We start from the raw sequence: 27,609 nt of genomic DNA, 5'->3' as shown, positions 1-27,609 counted from the left end.
GAATCATCGTTCAACCTTTTTGTGTATAAGCAGTGATCCTCTTGACTTCTAATGTAACCTTGAGACTGCATGAATTTGTCGAATTTTTGATACCATTGCCTTGAACCTTGCTTCAGGCCATAGAGTGCCTTTTTCAGTCTACAAACCAATTCTGTCCTCGTTGGTTTTTGGGTTTCACATACGAATCCCTCTGGTTGTTTCATGTAGACATCTTCATCTAGATCCCCGTGAAGAAATGCTGTGTTCACATCCATTTGGACAAGTTCCATGTCCTGGATAGCAACCAAGCCAAGCACGGTGCGAAGTGTAGTCATCTTGACTACTGGAGAGAAAATCTTATCAAAATCCACACCTTTTTGCTGCTTGAAACCCTTGGCAACTAGACGAGTCTTGTATCTTGGCTCGGGATCTTCCGCTGTATACTTCTTCTTGTATACCCACTTGCAAGGTAAAGCATTTTTGCCTTTTGGTAATTCAACCAAATCCCATGTCTCATTAGCCACAATCGAATTGTATTCTGATTGCATAGCCTACTCCCACTTAACGCTATCCTCCACTTGTATAGCTTCTTTGTAGCAGGTTGGCTCTCCACTGTCAGTGACCAAAATGTGGTGTATACCCGGCTCAAATCGCTCGGGCGTGCGTGATACTCTCTCAGAGCGTCTCAGTGTCTTGACGGTTGGACTCTGCTCTCTCCGGAGCAATAGTAGTATCTTGCACTTGAGGAGTAGGTGCAACACTACTGAACTGAGTTGGTTCGGAGGCTACATCCTCAAAACGAACACGTTTGTACTCAACATCTTTGATGGGCTTCTTGTGCATTTTTGATTCATTGAAAATCACACGTGAGCTACGAATGACTTTGTTTGATTCTGGGTGCCAGAGACGATAGCCCATCTCTCCGTTTGCACCATAGCCAATAAAGATGCATTTGTGTGATCTGGGATCTAACTTCCGACGAAGTTCTTTGGGCACATGTGCATATGCTTCACATCCAAATACACGTAAATGCTCATAGCTTGGCCTTTTGCCATGTTAGGGAATAAAGGCCTAAGTGCCTTGTACTTATAACTTATAAGTTAAAAAGACTTATAAGTGAGGGGGCCCAAGTGTGAATGGTCCCCTAGTCACTTACTCATATACTCAAATGTGAAGCCCAAAAGAACACTAGCGTGGCTTTTCCCAAAAATTCAACGAGCTCTCTCTCTCTCTCTCTCACGTTTTCTCTGCGTGTGCTCTTTCTGCGCCAATCTCCTCTTCTCCTTCACTCTCATTGCATAGGACAGCAAGTGGGCTCTCTCTCCTGCTCCCCCACACATGGTATCAGAGCTCTAGGGTTTCCAAGAGAGTCATCTTCGCAACACAGATCAGAATTCTGTTCTTGCTCGCTGTGGGAAGGATATTCAACCGTTTTCGATCAACTCTGTCGCGAAGGGATCCTCTCACCGTGTAGAATCGACCTCCGGTGACAGTTTCCCCAAAATTAGGGTTTCAAAAACTGGCGAACAGCAGCCTATTTCTGCTGAAATTGACCAATTTCGGGGTCAATTTGATGCAATTTCATTAGGGCAAGTCTCACAGGTCAATCTTACAGGTGTTTCCACCAACGAGGTTCTGAAAATTCAGCAAAACAGGTGTTTACAGGTCTGATTTTTGCCCTAAAACAGGGAATTTCAGCAAGCAAATGATGTATACACCTTGTGGAAACCTTTGGTAAGGGTTTGGCAGTGAATGTACGCCGTTTTGGGGTGATTTTGCGTGAAATTTGCTTGCTGTTTTTCTGTAACAGCAAGCTGTTTTTTGCCCGATTGTGCACATTTGGGCGTGTTTAGGTCGGCAAAACAGGTTTCAGTGTTTGCAATCACTCAGAATGGCTTCTAGCGGTGAAAGTGGCAATTTGTTGCACATTCGCAAGCTTGAAGGTGCCCATAACTTTGCTATATGGAAGAAGCAATGTTATAATGTGATGTTGCAGAAGAAACAGGCGAAACCTATTAAGTTACAGGGTGTGAAACCGGTTGATATGGAGGTTGAAGAATGGGAAGAAGTGGACGAGTTGGCTCGTTCCACGATCATGCTTTCGGTGTCTGAGAATTTACTCTTCAATGTAGAGAATGAGCAAACAACATGGGGCATGTGGAAGCGTTTAGACGAGTTGTATGCACAGCAGAGTGCTGCCAGTAAAGTGTATTGGCTTAAGAAGCTTATGGATCTCCGCATGAAGGAGGGCACGCACATGTCAGTGCACCTCAATGAATTCAATTCTATTTTCAGCCAACTGACAGAGCTGAAATTCACGATTGATGAGGAGTTCAAAGCTACTTTTCTGCTATGCACATTGCCCGAGAGTTGGGATGTATTCCGGACAGCTCTTAGTAACTCAAGTGCGTCACTTAAGTATGCAGATGTAGAGAGTTCTCTCTTGATGGAAGAGATGAACAGGAAGAACACCACAGGTGGGTCTTCTAATGCATTGCACTTGAGAGGCAGGTCTCAACAGAGGGAGAAATCTGACAGTAAGGACAGGGCACGCAGCAAATCTCGTAGGAAAGATGTTGTGTGTCATCATTGTGGAAAGAAAGGGCATTATAAACGGGAATGCTATGAGTGGAAGAAAGAGAAGAACAAGGGTGCTGAAACTGATGCAAAGGACAAGGGAAATGCCAAGAAGAGCACTGTGTTGATTGAGGAAATCAATGTTGCTAGTAGTTGTGACAGTGACAGCAGCACTGATGTACTCAATGCCTCTTCTGTGGATGCACATACCCTTGCTATGGGTTCTGATGTGGACATGCATACTTGGATTCCTGATTCAGGTGCCTCCTTTCATGTAACACCTCATAGGGATTGGTTTACACAGTACTCAGGTGAGGTGCAGGGCACTGTTTATTTGGGAGACAACTATGCATGTGACATTGCAGGTATTGGCAGTGTCCAGTTTTCTTTTGCTGATGGTATGACTTTTGTTTTGCACAAAGTACGTCATGTGCCACAACTCAAGAAGAGTTTGATTAGTACAGGGCAGCTAGATGATGCAGGCTATCACACCACTTTTGGTGATAGCAAGTGGAAAATTTGTAAAGGGGCCCGGATTGTAGCCAAGGGTTGTAAATCGGACACTTTGTATCCTTTGCATGTATCTAGTGTGCGTGACCATGTTGTCGCCGTAACCGAGCAGCCAAGTGTTTCTTTGTGGCATGGCCGGTTGGGACACATGAGTAAAAGAGGAATGGAAACTCTGTCTCGTTGTGGTTATTTGCCGTGTTTGAGGTATGCTGATTTTTCTCATTGTGAGCACTATATTTATGGTAAGCACAGTCAAACACCGCACAAAAGGTCTCTTTCTTTGAAGTCTGACAGGTTAGACTTAGTGCATTCCGATGTATGTGAAATGCCACAGTTGTCCTTAGGGGGAAAGAAATATTTTGTCTCGTTTATCGATGATGCTACACGTAAGGTGTGGGTGTATCCAACACGTGCTAAAAGCGATGTTTTGGATACTTTCAAGAAGTTTCTTGCGTTTGTTGAGAATCAAACTGACAAGAAGCTTAGGTCTTTGCGCTCAGACAATGGGGGGGAGTATGTATCAAAAGCATTTATTGACTTTTGTGCTACTAAAGGTATTAAAAGAGAGCTCACGGCTCCTTTTAATCCCTCTCAGAATGGAGTTGCAGAGAGGTTGAACCGGACTATCCAAGAGAAAGTTCGGAGTATGCTGTCACATGCTGCATTACCTCATGGGTTTTGGGCAGAAGCTGTGCAAACAGCTATTCACTTGATTAATCGCTCACCTAGCAAGGCTTTGGGTGGAAAGGTGCCTGAGGAGGTGTGGTCTGGCAAGCCACCCTCATATGCACATTTAAGAGTGTTTGGTTGTGAGGCCTATGTTCACATCCGGAGTGAACTGCGCACCAAACTAGAACCAAAGTCTCATAAATGCATTTTCCTAGGATATGGTGAGGATGGTGAAATGGGGTATAGATTATGGGATCCCGCATTACGGAAAATCATACGCAGCAATGATGTCATCTTCAATGAGAATTGCATGCACAAACAGCCCACAAAGGTCGAGGAAGTGCGCCGGGTTGTTTTTCGTGAAGATGTTACATATGGACAACCAAGAAGGCCCAATGTTCAGCAGCCTTTACATGCTGAAAATAGTGCTGAAAATCAGCCATTAGCTGCTGAAAATCAGCCCCAACAAGTTGCCATTGATGCACCACAGGTAGGGGAACAGGTTGATGCTCCTAGACCGCCCGTTGTTGCGATGCAACCGGCTGAACAGCCTGCTGTTTTTGATGGTTTACAGGCTGAAAATCCACCTGTTATGGATCATTGGGTGCGTAGGTCTACTCGGGTGACAAGGCCCCCCGATAGATATGAACCGTCTTTGGACTATGTCATGCTTACTGATTGTGGTGAGCCGTCTTGCTATAAAGAGGCTATGCAACGGGAAGACAGTAAGAAATGGTTCAAAGCAATGGTTTCGGAAATGCAGTCTTTGGAGAAAAACTATACATGGGACTTGGTTGATTTGCCTAAAGGGCATAAGGCTCTGCCATGTAAATGGGTTTACAAGACCAAGGTCACATCTGATGCTTCTTCTAAGTACAAGGCACGTTTGGTTGCTAAAGGGTACAAGCAAAAGCATGGTGTGGATTTTGATGAGATTTTTTCTCCTGTTGTAAAGCTTGCCACATTACGTCTTGTTTTAGGCCTGGTTGCTTTTGAAGATATGGAGTTAAAGCAAATGGAGGTCAAAACAGCGTTTTTGCATGGCGATTTGCTTGAGATGATCTATATGATGCAGCCAGAAGGTTTTGTGTCAAAGGGGCAAGAGAAGAAAGTATGTAGACTCTTGAAGAGCTTGTATGGTTTGAAACAGTCTCCCCGTGCATGGTATCACAAGTTTGATACATTCATGAGGTCTCAAGGATACAAAAGAAGTAATTCTGATCACTGTTTGTATATCAAAACGGCAAGTGATGGATCTCTTCTATTGCTAATTTTGTATGTTGATGACATGCTTATTGCGGGTAAAAATGTCACGGAGTTGGATGCATTACAGCAAAGCTTAAAGAATCGCTTTGACATGAAGGATCTTGGTGATGCTAATCATATTTTGGGCATGCGTATCTCTCGAGATAGACCCAACAGGCGTCTGTATCTATCTCGACGAGATTATGTTAATAAGGTGCTACATCGTTTTCATATGGATGGGGGAAAGACACTTGGTACTCCGCTGCCTCCATATGTAAAACTGACTGCACATGACTGCCCAAACACAGATGATATGCGGGCTGAAATGGCCAAGATTCCTTATGCATCAGCCGTTGGCAGTTTGATGTATGCTATGGTTGCTACACGTCCGGACATTGCATTTGCGGTGGGAGTGGTAAGCAGGTACATGAGCAATCCTGGCAAAAAGCATTGGGAAGCAGTGAAGTGTATCTTGAGATACTTGAAAGGCACTAAAGACTTGTGCATTTGTTTTGGGAAGAGTGAGACATCTGTGCATGGCTTTACAGATGCAGATTTTGCTGGACATCCAGATTGCAGGAAGTCTACCTCTGGATATGTGTTTACATTCACAGGAGGTGTAGTTTCTTGGATTTCTAGACTGCAAAAATGTGTTGCTTTGTCTACCATTGAGGTTGAGTATGTGGCTGCCACTAAGGCATGCAAAGAAGCTTTGTGGCTCATGCGTTTGGTAGAAGAGCTTGGCATTAAGTCACCGGTTCCTGTGCTACACTGTGATAGTCAGAGTGCTATTATGCTTGCAAGGAATCCTGTTTTTCATGCCAAGACAAAGCACATAGAGGTGAAGTATCATTTTATCAGGAGTGTGCTTGATGACAAGAGCATTACACTTGTCAAGGTGCACACAGATGACAATCCTGCAGATCTTTTGACCAAGAGTCTTCCAACAGAGCGGTTTGCATATTGCCGTCAGATGATGGGTGTTGGATGAGTTAGTGCATGATTAGCTGATGTATCATAGTTAGCTGATTCTTTGATCTCCCAAGGTACATTGCCTTTAGGTGGGAGGTTGTTAGGGAATAAAGGCCTAAGTGCCTTGTACTTATTAACTTATAAGTCAAAAAACTTATAAGTGAGGGGGCCCAAGTGTGAATGGCCCCCTAGTCACTTACTCATATACTCAAAGGTCAAGCCCAAAATGTATCTATCGTGACTTTTCCCAAACTTCTACGAGTTCTCTCTCTCTCTTTCACGTATTTTTCTCTGTGTGTGCTTCTTCTGCGCCACTGTCCTCTTCTCCTTCACTCTCATTGCATAGAGTAGCAAGTGGGCTCTCTCTTCTGCTCCCCCACATGCCAGTCCATAATTCCTCTGGAATTTTGAAATTCAGAGGAGAACTAGGTGACCTGTTGATGATGTGCACTGCTGTCAGAACAGCTTCCCCCCAAAATTCGGGAGTAAGCTTCGCCATAGACATCATAGAGACAACTCGCTCTTGAATCGTACGATTCATTCTTTCAGCTATCCCATTTTGTGCAGGTGTGTATGGAGCAGTAAACTGCCGTTGAATGCCTCTTCTATTGCAAAAATCCTTGAACGCTGTGGAGACGTATTCTCCACCATTGTCCGTGCGAAAAGCTTTGAGCTTTGTTCTTGATTGGTTCTCAACCATGGCGAGGAATTTTTGGAATGTCGAAAAAACTTATTCCTTACGCTTAAGGAGATACACCCACACCTTTCTGGTAGAATCATCTATGAACGTGAGAAAGTAGTTCGCCCCCCCTAGAGTTTTATGTGGCATTGGACCACACAAATCATTGTGCACCAAGTCTAGAGGTTCGCCTAGTTTCTTATTCAATGGCGAAGATGTCAATCTAGTCTGTTTGCCATACAGACAATGCTCACACAATGGAAAGTCCGTGTAATCTAACACAGGTAAGTAGCCAAAACGCTGAAGTGTTTTCATTCCCTTTTGGCTAATATGCCCTAGCCAGCTATGCCACAACTCAGGAGACGGTAGCTCGACAACATAGATAGAGTGTTCGTCGACACTCGAAACAAACAAAGAGTACATGGATCCGTTTTTATTGCCTTTCATCATGATAAGGTTGTTCTTGCGGATCATCCAAGAACGATTACCAAAAACTGTAGTGTAGCCAAGATCATCCAATTGCCCTATAGAAAGCAAGCTTTTCGTAAGCTTGGGCACATGTTTGACATTCTGTAGCACAAAAGTAGTGCCATTATGCATCTGAAGTTTCACATCACCAATGCCAATAATGTCAAGCTCATAGGAATTACCAAGCTTGACAATTCCATGCATGGATGCATAAGAGGAAAACCACTCTCTATGCGGTGTGACATGAAAACTTGCACCAGGATCAAGGATCCAATTTTGTGCATAACCCTCATCCTGTGCAACCAAAGCATCTGGAGTGAGATCTGAAGTGAAAATGAGAACATCTGAGGCATCTGCTGTCACCTCGGGATGAATCTTTGTGGGCATAATGAGCATCATTGGAGGAGGAGCATCCTCTACTGCAGTGATAGGTATGGGAGACTCAACAATATTGAGCTCCTCAATCTTTATTGGACTTTTGCCTTTGCCAGAATTATCCTTTTGCATGTTTTTCCGATCTCTTAGGAAACTACGACATTCCTTTTTGTAATGACCCTTCTTGTGGCAATAGTAACACTCGACATTTTTGGCATTGCGGTCTCTACTTTGGTTCCTGTGTCTGCTAGGACTACGAGGATTCCGCTCTCTACTTTTGCTTTTGTATTTGTTCTTGTCACGGCCTCTTGGCTTTGTTGAATTGCCAGCCATATATGCATCTCCATGACTAGCATTATCGAGAGATTTACGACGAATCTCTTCAGTGAGCAACGCATCTGTGACAGCATTGAACTCTAACTTGCCATTCGGAGCTGAATTGCTAATGGCTGTGCAAAAGATATCCCATGAACTAGGTAGAGAGCATAACAAGAAGATAGATTTGAGTTCATCGTCAAACTCCTTAAAGCCCTGAGATGTCAGCTGACTGAACAAGGAGTTGAACTCATTTAAACGACTGGAAACTGTGCTACCTTCTTTCATGTTGAGCTTCATAAGCTTTTTCATGAGAAAAACTTTGTTGGATGCACTTTTGCTCTCCCATGCTGAACATAAGCTATCCCAAAGTTCCTTGGTTGTTTTCTTCCAGATGATAGTGAAGAAGACTGACTCGGCTAGATGTAGACGTATCGTAGCCATGGCTTTTGCATCCAAAAGCTCCCATTGGGCTTGTGTATAATCATCATCCTCTGCGCGCTCTTTCAACGGTTCTGAGAGGCCTTTGTTTATCAAAACGTCCTTCATGCGCTCTTTCCACATGGTGAAGTTGCTGCCATCGAACTTCCGAATGAAATACTCTTCCTTTTCTGAAGAAGAAGCCATCGCTGACAAGAGGGTTTGAGAGGTGCTAAACTATGGCGAGAAGCTGTAGAAATTTGGGCAGAGTAACCTTTGTATCGGGAGTTAAATCTCAACCGAAATAGACTCAAAAGTGCCAACAATGGAAGTCACGACTCGTGGGAAGTAAATCCGGCAGAGTCTCCTTTGTAAGAGGAGTCAAAACTCAACTCAAAATGCATATAAATGTGCCAACTGCACTAACTGGGCATCTGCTGCACAAAACAACTGCTATGTGAGTGCCAACTCGGCGTCAAAAGCATAAATAACCGTCTAGATACATATCCTATGGCGAGGGTACAGTAAAAAGGGAACTCCAGCTACCTGTATCACCGAAGGCGTCTCAACATTCGAGCACACCCCAGCTCAAAGAAAACCTCACGCTATCGACCCTCCAAAGGCTAATGCAGACACAAATGGACTAGCCATAGTCTTAGAAAGGGCTCTTCCGGTCTGAGTCTCAGAAACGGCCGGGAAAAACTGCCAAAATAGCCAAAAATAGCTCCACACGTAGTACAGTGGGCAGTGTCCGCAACTCAACGTACATGAGTAAAACGGCGCTCAAACAGGCGCCAAGAACTACTGCATGCAGTGAAAGTGATTCCTGCGGGGATATCTGCTCTCAAAAGAGCTTAGTAGCACTAGGTGTGCTCACAACAAAATGCATCTGTCAACGCATGTGTCCGCAGAGAATCTGCTGTCAAAATGATTGCCAAATCGCCTGTGAAAGCGCTGTGTCTGGTAACCTGGAGAATTTGTGAGTGAATGGGCTGAAAAAACCCCGTGTAGCCTGTAACCTGCGTGTCGGTGTCACTATGTGCCGATTTCTGCCGCCGGGCAGAAATATGCTAATCGAATAGCCGCCAAAGGTGTCGTATCCGTAAACTGTGTCGTACAGGGCGCTCGGTGCGCTCGGTGCCGATGCCGGGTGTCACTCCTCTATGATAGAGGTACCTCACCTGTGCATGTCGCAAGCACGATCGTCGATCGCGGGAACGCGCTCGTGTGGGGAAGCGCCCGGTGTCTGGGTCGGATGTCGGAGATTCACCGAATGAGCAGTGTCGAGCCGGTGCGCATGAGCGGTGTCGATGCCGATGTAGCTTTCCGCCGCCGGGCGGAAGTGGCTCCGATGGCGAGAGATGCTGAGGAAATGGGCCGATGTCAGGGATGTCCGTTGGAGCCAAAACCACTCCAAAATGAGCGGAGAGCCAAATTGCTCAAAGCCGAGGAAAAGATTGTTGATGCCATCTTTCGCCACCGGCCAGAAGCGTAGATACCGTAGCCACCTGCGAGGTTTCCTGTGGTCAAGACCAGAGCCGAGAAAAAATCGCCAATGCAAAGAAAGGTCGATGCCAGAAAGAAGGCGCTGCAATCCTAAGAGAGGGTGTCGTCGATGTCGAGGGCCGAGACCTAGTGCAAAAGTTCCCCCTTTTTTGTGTATATGCACTTGAGAGTATACTCTCTCTCTCTCTCTCTCTCTCTCTCTCTCTCTCTCTCTCTCTCTCTCTTCACATACGCTGGGTTGGTAGCTCTTGTTCGCTTACGCCCATCGAGTGTGATAGTGTGTGGGAACGATCCACTGCACACACTCAGGTTTTGTGTGAATTTTACAAAAAAAAAATCCAATCTTTTATTGCCTCTGCCAGAATGTGCAGGCTCTGTAGGCTGTCAGATGATGAGGTGTGTTTGTTTGAGAGCCACACACCTGTTGAAGGGGCTTCGCCCGACTTGCTAAAGCTTCTTTAAGAGCGCCCTGTAGTGTCTCTTCAAGCTCGTTGCTTAATACGTGCTCATTACTAGCTCGATTTCAGTGCCAGATTGCAATGCTCTCCATTCTGCATTTTGTGTGTGTGTGTGTACACACCACCACACACTCCCTTTGCTTTCTCTGCGCTCAATTTCCTCCCCTACTCAATTTATTTGCTCCAATTCCCTTGCTTGCCAACCTGCTGCATCGATTGCCTGCTGCTGACCTGCATTGCTCAATGCCTCAGGAGATTCTCACGAGCTGCATCGACTTCTTCTTTGCAGAACCTCCCCAAGCTACCCTGGTCCCTATACTCTGCTTGCTCAATAGCTTTAATATTTTGAGCTTCAAAGCTCACGGACCTTCTCTGACCTGTAGATCTTCAATCCTTGCTCAAGGCTTCCAAAAGCTTCCCCAAGATGGGTTGCACGCACTGGGTTTCCGAGATCCACCCGATCGCCTCTTGGTGCAGCCAAACCTCACTAGGTCTGTGGCAATTCAATGACTCCAAGCGTCAAGCTCCATCCGGGCTTTGTCGTTGCTGGGGGACCGCCACCACCACCAAGCCGTAGCTCTGATACCAATTGATAAGTCTTCGTGTGTATGTACGGAGTGTGTGCAAGAGAGGGGGAAGAAGAGAATGGGGAAGGGGGAGATGCACAAGCAGCCTGTGTGGGTTAGTGGAGAAGAAAGAGAGGTGGTCAACCCTTCCTCTTTTTCTCCCTATATTGATTAGGAGAAATAAAGTGTACAAGGGTGGTTTCCCACGGCCACCTGGCCTACACCCCAACACTATGAACCTTTCTAGATTTTCCGAAAAGATAAATGATGTCTCCTTTAGACTGAAGCTGCGGATACTTGGAGAATTCACAATGCTTTTCATGTGAGTCTCTTGAAGCCTTTTGAAGGCGATGTGCCCGATGATGGGAGCCAGATGAGCAACCCGAATTGGAGGAAAACGAGCAGATACTCGTTCCAGAATAGATATTGGCACAGAAAGGTAGAAAGATAAAAGGTAAGCAATAAGACGGTTCTTGGTTAAATTCAAGACCTACTCCGCATTGGATGCGAAGTGAATGGAGGAGGACCTGGCAGATACTCCTCGGAGTGTGGATCTTTACCTCGAAGCATTTGGTTTAGCATAGTCTATTCCAAATGGAACCCCGAACTCAGCTTGGGCGGAATTTGGTGCAGCGGGTATGCACGAGAGGGGAGTCGCTCCACTCCTTTGTCAACAGATTGCCCCGATTTTTGATACTAAAGTCACTGATGTCTCTTTTGAGTTTCAGGGATACTGTGGGCTGACAGTATTCTGCTGTATGACTTTATGAACTGGAATTCTTGAACATGATACTGACTTGTTCTTGACTTGCTAAGTGCAGGAACTGATAGACGAAATGACTGCAACATTTCGGTCTGAAAGATCTCGATAGACGTGATTGCATTAAGGATTAGTTAATCGGGCGTCTATGAGGTCCCGACTGGATCTAGATGCGATTGCTAAATACGTTGCCAATCAATCATGGTTTGAGATCCGAATGTATGTTCAATGTGATTTGTCCTGTGATGTCCTGTGATGTGAGTGTCGATTGGTACATGTGCTAGATGTGTGTTCCTAGTGGGTCGGTACTAACAGTCAGTGTCTGCTATGACAATTCATGGCTTCTGTCTGTTTTGCAGGCGTAATCGAGGGCGATTACAATGCTTTCAAGAGGGGGTTATGTCTGTTTTGCAGGCGTAATCGAGGGCGATTACAATGCTTTCAAGAGGGGGGTTATGTCACAAATGGGTGTCGTGGCATGGCATGGCTATGGGCAGCAAGATACACACACCTTTCCCGGTTGGCTGGCAGTCTCGGAAAATCCATTGACTTGTTGACGTGGCATTCCGTACGGAAACCCGTGATTTGCGGCGGGAAAAGCGACAGCACGCTGATGTGACAGCTGTATAGCAGACTTCCGCTTTTTGCGTTGATTTGCATACAGAAAAGCAACTGAAAACTCTACGCAATTGCTACGAGAAGCTTTTGGGAACAGTTGCTTTATTTCAAGATTGTTTTTAAAAGAAGCTTCTAATTCTAAAGCTTTTGGGGCTCTGCTTTTAGCATCCCTTGTAACCTTTATAGTGAACCCAAGGGGGCTCCCTCTTCATAGCATCTGGACACAGAGTCTGAGAGTGACACCTGCTGGAGTTGTATTTTGCTCAAAGATCAAATATAAAAAGAAATACCGAAAGGGGCGCCAGTCTTTGGGGCCAATACCTCTTGGCATGAAACTCCGTCGGGTCGGTGTCGAATCTAATTGTGAACTGTTTTGAAGTGAATCTCTGCTGTGTTGCGGTAGAATCTTGACTTGGAGTGTCCAAGTTAGTTACAGATGTCAAGTGATGTCCTGTGATGTCGTGTGATGTGACTGTCGATTGGTACATGTGCTAGATGTGTGTTCCTAGTGCGTCTTTATAATGAACCCAAGGGGGCTCCCTCTTCAGAGCATCTGGACGCAGAGTCTGATAGCGAGCTCCCGCAGGTTTTGCTCAAAGATTAATATAAAAAGAATTATCAAAAAGGGCGCCAGTCTTTGGGGCCAATACCTCTTGGGCATGGAACTCCGCCGGGTCGGTGTCGAATCTAATTGTGAATTGTTTTGAAGTGAATCTTTGCTGTGTTGTGGTAGAATCTTGACTTGGAGTGTCCAAGTTAGTTACAAATGTCAAGTGATATCCTGTGAGGTTGTGTGATGTGACTGTCGATTGGTACATATGCTAGATGTGTGTTCCTAGTGCGTCGGTACTAACAGTCAGTGTCTGCTAAGATAGTTTATGGCTTCTGTCTGTTTTGCAAGCGTAATCGAGGGCGATTACAATGCTTTCAAGAGGGGGGTTTGTCACAAACTGGTGACGTGGCATGGTGAGACACACACATACTCTCTCTTGCAAGCCCGTGCAAAGGGCAGTGACGTGGCAGAATTCTCGGAATCCTGCTGCCATGCTGACGTGGCATCACCGTACGGACCTCCGCAGATTGCGGCGGAAAAAGCGTAGGCTGTACGGAATTGCTTTTCTTACGCAAAGCTGGCTGAAAATCTTACGTAAAGTGCTTTATTTACCAAGCAAGGCTTGTGAGATCAATTGCTTTATTTTATGGCAGCTTTTGGGGCTCTGCTTTTAGCATCCCTTGTAAACTTATAAATTAGTGGGCAGGGCTCCCACTCTGTAGAGCATCTGGACGCAGTGTCTGAGAGTGAGACCCTCCCACTCCCTTGTACTTTGAGCACAAAATTAATACAAAAAGAAATACCGAAAGGGGCGCCAGTCTTTGGGGCCAATATCTCTAGGCACGGAACTTTGCCGGGCTGTGTCGAATCAATTGTGAACTGTGAACTGTGTCGAATCAATTGTGAACTGTGAACTGTTTTGAAGTGAATCTCTGCTGTGTTGCGGTAGAATATCGACTTGGAGTGTCCCAAGTCTGTTACAGGTAGCATCATTTTGATGACGCCAAGGCACTTTTTATGATGTGAAATCAAACTTGTCCATCGTATTCCTGAACAGAAACCAAGAAGTGGGGTAACTTTGTGTTGGGTTTTCAAGCCTGTTGGTACCCGTGTGGGAACATTCTCCTCTAAGCATGCAGATACATTTAGTGGGAGCCCCTCTTTTAGTTGAGTTTGCATGGAAAGATTTACCTTATATATGTAAAGCTTTTACAAGTCAATTTTTTTTTTCGGAGAAAAAGATCCTTCTATTAGCGAAACTACCCATAGGGCTACAACCACCTCTACTGGAGGGCTCTACAACAATTAGAAGGGGGAGACTCTCCCAATGAAAAAACAACAAATGTACAATGAGACTATATCAAGAGATGGGAGGAGGGAAAAGCCACACAGGTAGACGGTAGAGCCATCTGACTCTGGACCATGGTGAAGAAAGGCCAGGACGCCAGAGTCGGAGGAAAGCCTCTCTACACTCTCGCATGCGGTGGGAGCTGCCTTGGAGTCTCTCAAACCGTCCTCTGAGAGTATGGATCAGCTCTAGCCAAAGATCTCGAACTGTATCTGCCGGTGGTACAGGGCGAGCCTCAAAGATGCGGAAGTAGCGGGGCTGCCAGATGAACCAGAGGAGCTCCCAACACTCCTCTCTCTCACTGCACCAGTCTTGTGGAGTAAGCTCTGTAGCAAGCTGGAGTGTAGGTCGACCCCCCTGCATCACTATCATCCTGCTGGTGGTGGAGCAGCTGCTCCCCAAGTGTACTGCCGTGCTGTGGAAACAGCAAGCATCAGCCGAAGGACATGAAGCCAAACCTGCTGTGCCAAAGGACAGTCCCAAAGACAATGACGCTAACTCTCCACAGGATGGTCACAAGCTGTGCATGCTGCCGAGAGACCACTATGTACAATCCAGCTCCCCACTGCTGTAGCTCGATGTGCAACCAGCCCACTGGAACAAAGTGACTCGCCGCGGCTGTCTGGCGTCCCAAAACCTCGCCCAAAAAGCTGACAAGAACTCAGCTGTGAGACCCTCCTCCTGCGAATGAGGTGCTGCAGCAGGACGAGCTTGGCTGCCATTATGTGACGTCCCAGTCGAACAGTGTACTGAAAGAAGGGGACACTTGGATGGTCGGTTGAGGAGAAAGGGTCCCTCCAAAACCACTCTCCAAGATCCCACTGCACTTGTGACAGTGGACAGCTCTTCCAAGCCCACAACCTCTAGTGGCCAGTCACAAGAGCTACTGGGTCAGGATCTATGACACAAGTCCTCCCACTGATGCCCACAACTCGGATCCTCTGAAAACAGCACTCTGCCACCTGTGGAGCCTCTACTGAAACTCGATGTAAACGACCCTCACCTTGTAGCTCGAAAAACAGGGAGGGTACAATCTTTGAGCAAGCCCGAATTGCGATGAGGACTTCCATTCACGTGAAGGCCCCCATCCATTTGGGCGCTGCTGACTCGAGAGGTGTGAGCCACTCAGCTGGTACTGCCTCTGCGATGTCCTGACACATGCTCTGCACCCCTCTCATGCCCTGTAATAGCTGGATGCTCTGAAGCTCCTCTGACAAGCCTGAGAACTTCAACTAGTCACCTAAAGTGCGTGCTGGACCCTCTGCCATGGGACCCCAAGAAACATGAGGCCTACTACCAAGTGGCCTCTCTGAGTGCTAACCATGGGGTTTCAAACAAGGGACTGTCTCGGGCGCTCCTCCGTGCAAGTAGGCTGATGCTGCTCCAGGCCTCTCTGCAGCCGCTCCGAGGAGCAGAGCAGACTCACAGCAAAACGGTCCTCCAGTCTCCTGCTCAGGCCAACTCTGCGCATCTCTGTGAAAATCCATCTGGTCGAAGGTCTCTAGGGACCTTCAGCCTGAGGCACTCTAGCACTAAGCCGCTGAAGCAAAAACTCCTTCCAAGGCTCCTTCCTTGGAAGCAATCTTTTGACAACATACTTTGCGTTATTTTACAAACTGTTTGGAGCTGCTCTCTCTCTCTCTCTCTCTCTCTCTCTCTCTCTCTCTCTCTCTCTCTCTCTCTCTCTCTCTCTCTCTCTCTCTCTCGTTCCTTCTCTGCACGCCCTTAAGCTTGCCATGGATTCTTGTCACTGGCATCCACCCTAGCCGTGGCCTTACAAAGTGGTATCAGAGCTTTGGGGTTTAGCATCCAAGGTCGTGGCTCCGATCTCCGCGGAAGTAGTTGCTTGCAGAGGAGAGAAGGCCTTTCATTGACGTGCGTGGATTCCGTCATAACCGCCATTAATAGGTTCGCCATGGTTTGAGGTACAACTTTCGACACTAGCCCGTTATATATGTAAATCTTTTGCAAATCAAATTAAGAAGCGTTATTTTACAAACTGTGTCAAGCTGCTCTCTCTCTCTCTCTCTCTCTAGAATTGGTTTCTTGACACCAATTTCCGAGAGAGAGAGAGGGAGAGAGAGAAAGAGCAGCTTGACACAGTTTGTAAAATAACGCTTCTTAATATACAAGGTAAATCTTTGCATGCAAACTCAACTAAAAGAGGGGCTCTCACTAAATGTATTTGCATGCTTATAGGAGAGTGTTCGCACACGGGTACCAACGGGCTTGAAAGCCCAACACTTTGCTTGTATCTCTTGTATTTAACTCAGACAAACTTGAAGAGTGATAGGTTTTCAATGCATTAATGGTATAACGATCTGCCTTTGCTGCACTGCAGTCTGCAATGGTAGCATCATTTTAATGATGCCAAGGCATTTCTATAAAGCTTCATGATGTGAAATGAGACGTGTCCATGGTATCCTTGAATAGAAATTGAAAGTGACCCAAATAAGTGGGGTAACTTTGCTCGTACCTCTTGTATCTAACTCGTCTTTGATTTGAGTTCCCATTTGGTTCTAGTTGATTCCGAGGAAATCTTAGCTGACGGTTGTTGTGTTCGAAAGTATCTGTACGGTTTGGTCACCCTTGAAAAGTATGACTAGTCTAGTAGCATCCAAAACATCTACCTTCCGGTCGAAGAATTTTCCTTTGTTGTCAAGGTTGTTGAGGTGTCTTAAGTCCGTTTTCTGCGAAGAGTGAATCGATTTCACTTTTTCGGTCGGTAGGAAGTTCTTTTGGAGTTCTTTCTGGCTCAAAAAAATTTACCTAATATCAACTTATAGCCAACTGTTGCGTGGTCCATAAGCTCTTGCATAGTGGTCATCTGCCTGGTAAGGCAATACTCCTGTATTGGTGAAGGCAACCGGAAACTCACGCTAACCCTCCAAGGTTAGAATTTTAAGAACGAGTCAAAGTTCAAACAATGTTGAAACTTAAAAATTACAACTTAGCAACTTAAATATTCAATGCTAACTTTCATTGCTCATAAAGCTCCAGAGTTCAAAATTTTCAAGTTCTAAGGTTTTTACACTTTCATAAAGTTTGGGTCAAACATTCTCCAAAGATAGTGCACGCGTGCAACCTCAAACATGTACATATGTGTTAAACCATGTTGCATAGCATAGTTCTTGATTTATGTTTCTGTATGAGGAATCGTGGATTCCTCTGTGTAGTTACTAAGGTAGTAGATTTTGTCAAATTGTTGTAGAAATTGAAGAGCTTTCTTTCCGTGTTTCACACTCGAAAAGGTGAAAACTTGCTTGTGGATCCACCATCTTTAAAAGTCTTCAGTTGAGGAGGCGGAGCTACATATTACAGATGATAGCACAGCCATTCCATGTGGGACGTGTGGAAAATGGTGGTGGTGGTGGAGGAGGTGGTTAAAAGGGGGGCATAGGTGTTGTTGTCAAAAGTGGCAGCGGAAGATGCAATGAAGACAAGAAGTGGGGTGGACACCTTGACTCGGATCTAGAACATCTGCAATGCCACATACAAGAACAAGGTACCTGTGGAGAAGAGAGATCACTGAGGTAGAAAGAGACAGGACATCTCTGTAGGCACTCCTTTGCGATGGCACTCGCCTACTTGTTCTGGGCAACATCCATGGGAATCATTGACGGCGTTATCTTCATGGCTGAAATCTGCAGCAGCAAGGGCTGATCCTCAACGCTAGCCTTTTTGGTGCCTGAGAAATGAAATGAAATGTTATATTAACGTCTTCAAAAGGCCAGAATGACCTATGAGACCAAACTGATACAAAAGTGGTGAATCTGTTACAATGTCTAGGTACCTTAGTACTGAAGTACTAAGTGTGAAAAGTGTGAAATTTAAATGTGAAACTAAATACAAAGTATTAAATAAACTTCTTAGGATCATTCTGGGTGTCTAGCTAGAATGCTTCTAATCCTTTGTTGTAGTCTCCTCTGGTGAAGTGTGCTTCTGCATCTTGGTCGTGGTCGTCTCGATTTCCTAAGCTCAATTGCTCTGTCAATTAGGGTGCCTTTGGTATGAATGTGGGTACTCCTTTGTGTTGGCTGCTGGCCTCTTGCTTCCCCTTCCATTCCTGCTTCTCTCGATCCGAAGAAGTCTGTGATCTGCCTCTGAGGATGTAGTGCTCTTTGTCTTCTCATTAGATTATCCCTGTGCCGATGTAGTTCCAGTAGGTACAAGCCTAAGCATCTTTGATCTTGGTATTGCATGATTCTATCTAGAGGTCCAAAGCCTTCTTTAAAGAGGCAGTGAAAACGCCCACGTATCTCGTAGTATACTGTGCAATGGCATATATAGTGTAATTCTGTCTCCGGCTCCATTCCGCATAACTTGCAAATCCTGCTCTCAGGTGGGATTCCCCTAAATCTGCCAAATTCAATTTCCAACTGGTGTGAGGATGTACGAATCTGACCAATAGCACATCTCACCCCATGAGACAGGTGGGTATCCATGTAACTCGGGCGAATCACAAATCCATCTTCAGATAGTTGTAGGAAGTTTTCTTTGTAGTCGGCCATCTTCGTGCCCAATTCTTGTGTAGGGTCTACCCATGTCCTCTTAGTATCCAACTGTATAAGTTCCTGTCGGATGATTTTATTAATCTCTTTTCGTGTAATTGCCAGTGATGGAGCCTCAAGAGAGTATTGGAAGGGGGGCAATCTTTCCATACTGAACCCGTGTCTCTGAAACCACGAGGACAGTTGCGCATACCAGCATGATGTATCCCCTTTCATTGCCAATTGTCGAGAGGATTCGAGGGCCAGTCTAGTATATTGGCCATTATTTGTATCCCACAAACCATGTATAAAGGACACTAATCTGGTAAGAGCTTCAATTTCTATCGGAGGGGCCGCTAGTTCCGCTCGGGTAATCGCGTGTGGTACAGAGGCCTTGGCTCTAATCATTCGGGAAATCATAGATACCAAAGGTCTCTCCATTGACTTCCAATTATCCCGATCCACAGATGGTCCCCAAATCTGGACCCCATAAAGCATAGCCGAAGCCACCACAGTATCAAAGAGCCAAAGTTTTGTTCTAGGTTCCTGAAACTGCACTTGTGAACACATCCTCTCCAACCCTCCCAGGGCTGCAGAGGCTCTGGATAATCTAGTATCCGTTGCTTTCCTAAGAGTAAACTTCGGTCCTGCAAATACCACCCCAAGGTATGTGTATGCATCTGTGTACTCTACTGTATCCTGGCCATATGCAAATGTAGGTGCCGATCTCCTAACCCACTGCGGTGTGGTGTTAAACACCATAACTTTGGTTTTACCCAAGTTTACCGACAGTCCACTGTCCTCCACGAATTTATGTAAAGCATCTAGCTGCCTCTGCATTCCATCTGGTGATTCTGCTATCAATACAATATCATCTGCATACAACAGCAACGGGATCCATGACCCTGCAAGTTGAGCACCTTTGTCACCTTCTCTATCAATGTAATCTGATACCTCATCTATGTACATACCAAATAAAGTTGGGGACAGTGGGCATCCTTGCTTTACTCCAACGGTGGAGTGAACAATGTCGGAATCCCCTTCTGGAGTACGTACATAACCAGTTACTGATCCGTATAAGGCCATGATCCCCCAAATAATCTCTTTGGGGACCCCTAACTCTTGCATCCTGCGCATCAATCTGGCCCTTGGAACTGTATCAAAAGCTTTCCGAAAATCCACAAAGCAACAATACATTCTTCTCCCATTTGCTCTTCCTTCTTCAATAATGGCTCTGAGCGTAAGAATATGATCTAAAGTGGAATAACCCCTTCTGAATCCAGCTTGTCCCGTTGCCCTTATGCCCTGATTCTCTGCCCATCTACTCAATTTTTGTTCAAGAATGGATGCGTACAGTCGGGTCAAAGTGTGACCTACCATAATGGTACGGTAGTTCCCGGGTATCATAGGATCCCCTGACTTGAAAATAGGTACGATAGTAGATAATTTCCAAGATTCAGGGAATCCTTCACACATGACCCGATTAAACAGACAAGCAAGGACTTCTGAAAGTAGATCCCTGGCATGGATCAGATGTTCTGCTACTAAACCATCATGATCATATGCTCTTCTTGTCTTCATCTTATCAATGGCTTTTTCCACCATTTCCGTAGTAAAGAAAGTACTAGTAGCAGGGCATGGCTCTAGTGGATCTGGTAATGGAGGCTGTCCAGATACCATATATAATGATGTTACATATTGACCCCATATCTCAGGAGAAATAATCGTCGGAGGCGGTGAGTGCTCGTGAAATAAGCGCCATGCCTCATGTGAGTCCCGACTCAAGAAGAGCTAATATAAATCCTTCTCCAGTTTGGCTAAAAATGCCCTTTTCTTGCGACGTACTATACCCCGAAGAGCAATCCGAGACTGCTTATATGTGATGATCCCAAGGGTAAGCTCTTTTTGGACCTGGGTTCTCGTCTCTCTGCATTCCTCGTCATACCAGCTGTTTTGAGGCACGTTCCCAGCTCCTCTCTTCTGATCAGGTTGAGTATGTGGGTATGCCTCTTGTGCTGCTCCATGTAGTATCTCTGTTAATTGAGAAGTAATCTCCTCTACAGTATATACTGGCTCGGTTGTCCACATCCTATTATAGATCTTTTCCACATAGACTGAATCACTTTCTGGCGTGAAAATATATCTTGCGTGTGTCTTCTTCCTTTGTACTTGAGAGGCATTGTATTGGAAGGAGATTGATAAGGTCAATAGAGCATGATCCACTGCAATCCCAACCGGTCTGGGTCCCACCTTAAATTCCTTGATACTAGAAATAAAGCTTGGTGAAGTCATGACATAATCCACCCCATGCCTGTGCGGGAAGCATGTGAATCCCCCCGATAACGGGAAATTCTCTAGACCATTAAGTATGGCCAAACTATGTATAGTTGCCATCTCCATGAGATGTCTCCCATATTCAGTGTGTTCTTTATCCTGTGAGTTTCTAGTAAGCCCCCTCTGTGATAAATCCACTTCTGCAAGCATTTCCTCAGAAGTATCATAGAATACTGCTTGAGAGTTGGCCGTTCTGGCATTAAAGTCTCCTAAGAGAACGATGTCTCCATCTCTAGAGAACTCCCATATGTCATTATTCAATATGGAGAAAGGGGACTGTCCTTTAGGTGAGGAGTAGACTGAGGTATTCGGAGGGAAGTAGCATATAGCGATGTATAGAAATCTACCTGTCTCGGCTCTCATTCTCACCCACATATACCTTGCTTGCTCATCTTTCCTGATAATCTGTAGTAGTGGTTTCAGCTCCTCTTTAAATAAGACTGCTACTCCTCCTGAACCCCGGCTACCCTGTAGAGATCTCTTGTCTGGTCGACCAGCTGTTTCCCATAAATAACCCTTCACATGTGGCACACGTTGTCCCAGTATCTGGTGTGTCTCTGAGTAGAAAACTATGTCTCTGTCCCTAAAGCTGTCTTCAAAGGCACCTACATCTAGCCTATATGATCCATTACAATTCCACGCCGCTATCTATAGCGTCGTCCCATAGGTCTCGCACCGTCATGCTGAGCGCTTTTCCAAAACCACTACTTTCCTTCCTCTATAAAAGGCGATTTTCCCCTTTTCTCGTGCAGCCCTGATCTCTGGCATCAACTCTTGCATGTGTACCACTTGTGCCAATGTAAGGTCATCTCCCAGGAAAATACCGGTTTTCTTAAGAGTTGGCCTCTTCTTTAGAAATTCTTTCCTTATTTCTATATTCGGGAAGCGGAGAATAAGTGCCCTATCCTTTACGTTTCCCTTCTCATCGATTCCTTTCTTGCCCACTCTCCATGTACTCGTGTGAGTGGGCTCTGTGATGCCCATGCGTTGTAGCAGTTCCTTCACTTCTTCATATACATTCTCTTTGTCTTTGACTCCTGTTACCCGCACATGCAGAGCCCGAGTCTTCCTTTTCTGCTCTTCCTCAATTGTCATATTAATAATGGTGGAGGTAGGTGTGGTCTCGGGCATATGGGTCTTCCCTTTCTTCGCATCCTCAATCCATTTCTCTGCTTCATCAACCTTTTCTTGTGTCTTAAAGAGACGTTCCGCCCATGAAGATGCCGTTTTCGATTTCTGTTCATCTCCTTCCCGTAGAGCTTTCATTTGATCCTTCATGTCCTCAAGCTCCTTGAGCACCGAAGGTTGGTCGTCTCCCTTCTCCTCAGTTGTAGATTTGCAGGCCGCAAGTTCTCCTTTTAGCTCCTCGATTATTGCATCTTTTTCCCTCATGTGCTTTTCCATATTTGTTCTCCATGCTTCGAAACTTGCTACTGCCTCATCGAGTTTCTTTTGCACAACGCATTCTGTTACATGTACTTCGGCCTTGATTAGGTTTTGTAATTCTGTTTTCAAGATCTGAATCTCCTCATTTTGTATCCCCCGGGTCTCTCCCCTTAGTTCTCTCATCATGTCTCCATACATGGAGTTCCTGTAGCTCTCCGCGCTCGCGTGCATTTCCTTCTTGATGTCATCTCTCATGTAGTTTAGCTCTGATTTGAGCATCATATGGACCTTCTCCATCATTAGTTCATCACGTACCTTGGACGTTTTCCCCACTCGTAATGATCCTGGTGATAGTACAGTATCTCTGTTTCTCCGCTTAAATGTGGCTGTTTTTTTTTTTTGGGGTGGTGTAGCTATCTACACCCGGCCCTTCCTCTTCGGTAAGCGGATCCATCGAACCCGCCCCGCAAATGTGGGGTAGGGTACTAAGGTAAGGGACCGAGAATAAGGCAAACTTTAAAAGTTTATTTTAAAGCTTAAAAGCCTTTGAATTTTAAGAGTTTATTTCAAGGCTTAGAAAACCTTTAAACTTTAACGTAGAAAATGTAAGACCTTCTACGCGTAGGTAAAGGAGGGCTGCCGAGGACCTTCTACGCGTAGGTAAAGGAGAGGTGCCGAGGAAATTCTACGCGTAGGGAATCACGGAGTACCGCGTCTCTTGCGTGAGCCCGCTGCCTCACTGCCTCACTGAGAGAGAGAGAGAGAGCGAGAGTCCTCGCGATGGGGCCGCAGCAGCTCCTCGCCATGGGGTTGCCTGCGTGGACGTCCTGCTGTACTGCTCCCTCCCCAAACCGCGCGCGTTGCCTGTTGTGACTCTACACCAGTGTGTGCTGCTAGGAGGAGGACGACATCAGCCAGCGTGAACCTTCACGCTGGTCCCTCCTGCTGTGCCTGCGCGTTTTTCTGCAGTTGCACCTGTTGCTGCTCCAGGCTCCCCCTTTGCTGCGCCTGCGCGTTCTCCTGCAGTTGCACCTGCTGCTGCTCCAGGCTCCCCCTCTGCTGCGCCTGCGCGTTCTCCTGCAGTTGCACCTGCGCGAGCCCGTCAGCCTTCAGCACGTGGCACTTCCAACGCGTAGCGCGTAGAGAGAGAGAGAGAGAGAGAGAGAGAGAGAGAGAGAGAGAGAGAGAGAGAGAGAGAGAGAGAGAGAGAGAGAGAGAGAGAGAGAGAGAGAGAGAGAGAGAGAGAGTTTTGTAGCCTCTAGCAGCCAGCGCCCTGCCGCGCAACTAATAGCCTATAAAAGCAGCCCTAGCAACCCCTCTCATCCGAGATTTCCCGTCGTACCACAAGGAGGCTTTGCCGCTACGGAACTGCAAGTGATCACAAGAAGTCGGAGTACAGAGGTCATTTTTCCCTGTACAAGGAGTGACAGGAGTGAATACACTCTACGAATTGTTGCTTTTGTGTTTGTTCTTTTTGCAGGTACTCTCCATCGCGGAGGAGGAGCAAGGGACTTCGGTCTATGCTCGAGAATTCTAGAAACGGAATCCGGCGGGAAGGAAATGACCATCGAGTCAAAGATCTAGAATGGAGGGGTCTCTCCAATACTGTGTCGATCTTCTTCCTCGTTTCTTTTTTATCGATGTTTTTTTTACTTTCAGCCGATTGATTATTCCGTTTGTTACACCCTGTATCCCCAAGGCCTGTGCACAGTCTCTCCTGTACCCTACCCTCACTTATATACTCCTAGAGGTATTGGTCGGCCAACTATCCATCAGCCCCCATGACCTCTAAAATAGGGAAATACGTAGGAACTGACACAAGATGCCCAAAAGGGCTCTTGGGAAAAATACTAGCAAGGCTAGGAAACATACTCCCAGCCTGCAGGAGCCTGTTGGCCATGAACAAGGCCAAGACCCTGAGCCAAGCATGGCTAAACATATCCCGACATGAGATACCTACCTCACACTGGCGGGGCACAGTGGCAAAACAGCCCCCACTCCCTAACAGTTGCCCTTTGGAGAAACTGGGATTGACTGGACGAATGCATAGATGCCTTAACTCTAATAGGTGCAAGTGGAATACTTGCAGAATCCCACAAATGATGTGTTGGACTTTTTTAACTGTTAGTAGGATTAAGTGGTTGCACAACTGGGGGAAGCATAGAGTTTAAAAACTGTTGAAAGTTTTGCAAGCACAGTAGATTGCCTGGAGGATGCTTCGAAAGCAAATCGTGTAACTCATTGGTGATAAGCCTTGTATTTAGTCGATGAATGAGCCGATAATGAAGCACCTCCAGGGCTGATTTGACTTGTTGATGAGATCCGATTCAATGTGGGTTACGGATGGCCACCATGGGGTAGATGTGGGCTAGTTTGCACACTCGGAACCAAGGGCTGATTGTTGGCTGCAAAATACACAGATCTGTGATGCAAAAACAAAGCAGATCTTGCCCTTGATGTATTGCTGAAAACATGGCAACAATGGGCTGAAATGGGTAGCGGATGATCATCTTCAAAGGTCAAGGAAAAGCGTGAAAGAGACCAGGTTGATAGCTACCAGGAAATGCCAGATCGAGGATGGGGTGATTGCTCTAGAAAACGTTGGAAGTGGAGGGGCGATCTAGCAAAAATGTGAGGATGAGAGGCAGATGGCGATCTTCAGCAAAACGCTGGGAGAGAGCAAATGGGGGCACCTTGGATTTCTTATGCCAAGTGACGAGAGTTGCTTTTTTAGGGGTATAGTGGCCTAGACATGCAACTGTACATGTGCACATCAAGTGACCCTTTGGAACTATTTGAGTTGTATCTCACTAACCAATGATGCATTTGACCTAAGGATTGAATTGACTCATTTCCGTAGACCTAATCTACATGCTCGTATCGTGGGATGTCCATTGAAGTGTAACAACACCCGTCTAACACGCGTACAAATCATTTATGCAAGAGGGTTCCAAAACTAGAAAAGCCTATCTAATGGGCTTATCTCGACATTCATATTGTTGGAAAGTGTGTGGTCTAGTTGGGAAGGTGCGAAACCTTTGGTTGTGCGAGTTCATGATGAGAGTCACAAACACTTAGTGAAAAAGTGTTTATGGTAGTCACCAACCCTCTTCCTAAAGATTGTGGAAAGTCTAAGAGCGTTCATGAAAGAAAAGTCACAAACCCTCTTTTCTATTGTGCTTGGAATCTACTTGTTTTTGTAAGTGAGATCGTGATGAAAGGATCACCAATTCACATCCAATTTTACTTAAAAAGAGCAATTAAAAACACTAAAGTTTTAGCCACGAAACCTCAACTCTCATACAAGCACAAATCCCATTCAATGGAATCTTGCAGCCTTGCCCCCAATTACATAGTCATAACTTCAAATAATTGAAAGAAAATATGAGCTTCCGCCTTCACAACGACCATTTCTGATATTGCAAAGATGTAAGAGCTTCCATATTGAAGCCCCCACACCATTTTGATGAAGGGAAACCCTAATTCACTCCCTCACAAGCTCAAATACAAGATAGCCGAGAGGCGAGACTTCATTATACACTCATAGAGCAACCAAGAAAGTGATTTGCACAGAAGGGAAAAATTGCACGTCTTTTCACATAAGAAGCGGTCCTCTCTCTCTTCCCCATGGCCAAATGTGCCGAAGCCTGATGTGTCATTTTTTGGGCCTTTTTACCATTTTTGATCAAAACTAGATCATTTTTAGCTTGTTTTTGATCCAAAAGACCAGTTTTGATGTGAAGAATCCGAAACAGAGTCAGGAAAATCTCTAACTTTGTGGGATCACTCACATAAGCATAAAAAGCATAAATATGCATTAGTTTTCATCACTTTTTCATTTTGGGTCACTTTTCATGCAATTTTATGATAACGCCCGTTAGTTGCAAGTTTTGGCAGTTTTTGTCCGCGTAGGCTAGATGACAGTGCCACTATGAAATGCTTGGAATATGTACATTATAAAACAAAATTAGCATCTTATCAAGTGGGAAAACAAACAACGGTGCCACATCCAGGGCCGCGACTCCTAGAAAGGTATGTACATGATAGCGAGCGCAGTAGCCTAGCATATATCACAATATGTACATTATTTCTTGTATTCCCATGCATCGAAAAGTATCGAAAGTGAGGTGAATGTTTTTATTTCACATTGTGCACGTGCCATGGCACGAGCATGTCCTGCAAACAAACTCACAAAATTGCTAGAACTAATTCCCTCGGATATTGTAGACAAACCTTGGCTCCGAAAACGTAGTAGTAGCATGTTCACATGGCTCGTAAAGCCATGTGCATGTGACATATGGTTTTAAATCGCAAGAATGGAGTATGGACCCAAGGGAGGGTACGATAGTTGGAATATTGCTGCCAAAAAACTATGTGGATTATGATATGCAAAATGGTTGTGATGGTTTAATTGAATATGTGGCTATGGTTGCTTTTTTTGATTCTCATGTAATGTTTGTTTGTGAATCTGAAGCTTCTAAATACAGCTAGTAGGAATTATTCGAAGTTTTGCAAATTGGGAGGGATACTGGTATGTCCAAGTTTTGTGATGGTGAATGGGGATGGATACTCTCTTATCGAAGTTTTTAATATATATGGAGATGGATACCGCATCTCTGCTATACATTGTTTCGATCACCCTTGATGTTGATGCCGAAACATTGATTATTTGAAAATGCCTTAATGCTCAACTCGTTAGTTGGTGCTTGATTGAGTCACTATAGGGTATTTGAATTCTTTCTAAGTAAGGATAGCTAGCAGCTGGGGCCCTCTTGATGAGCAGGACTGTCTAATGCTATATATGGAAATGGTGTTTCCTCTTGTTAATTGTTGAAGCGATTGGAACTACCTAGGACTGAGGTTCAAAGTAATTTTGTTTAGGGTACTTTGCATGTTAAGGAGATGGGTCAAAGGTCACCAAAATGATCTGTTGTAAATATTGAGGTTACTAACTGAGATCATTTTGGTGTGCCTGTTTCATAGAGTTGGTAGACATTGTTTTTATTAGTTTTTTCCACCCCAGAAATAGCACCAGTCAGCTAGCTGTTCTCTGTTTAGTCTGCATCTCTCGAGAATGGGTATAATGATTAATTCCCTAGTGGGTAGCGTTTGGCTGTAGGCTGATGTATGCTCCAGAGTGGCACACAAATATCATTTCAAGTCAATTTTTTATATTTTATTTAAACCACCAGGCTTGGAGTTCTCAAGGGAAAAAAAATTTCTGAACAATTGAACTTCCACATTCATTGTACCCTTCGTGTCCCTAGTGGCGTCTTGACTTTTGTGTGAATTTTTGTTCTTACAGATTTGATGAAGTTGCTTTCAGTTTCAATGGTGGCAAAGATTCCACGGTAATTATTGTGTTCATATCACATACATTC

General features: G+C 45.3%; 1 protein-coding gene across 1 annotated transcript in view; it reads left to right on the top strand.

Annotated features, from left to right (window-relative positions):
- Nucleotides 1-27,609, top strand: part of LOC147423539 (phosphoadenosine phosphosulfate (PAPS) reductase family protein) — a 93,187-nt gene that overhangs the window by 26,576 nt on the left and 39,002 nt on the right. Inside the window, exon 2 of the mRNA XM_086501866.1 lies at nucleotides 27,534-27,579. Coding sequence (XP_086357992.1) covers nucleotides 27,534-27,579 — 46 coding nt within the window. The remainder of the gene's footprint in view (nucleotides 1-27,533; nucleotides 27,580-27,609) is intronic.

This window comes from Adiantum capillus-veneris, chromosome 26 (genome assembly GCF_014529385.1).
Source record: "Adiantum capillus-veneris isolate H3 chromosome 26, ASM1452938v2, whole genome shotgun sequence".
Lineage (NCBI taxonomy): Eukaryota > Viridiplantae > Streptophyta > Polypodiopsida > Polypodiales > Pteridaceae > Adiantum > Adiantum capillus-veneris.
Note: the sequence above shows the minus strand (reverse complement) of the source record. Positions and strands in the feature narration are given on the sequence as shown.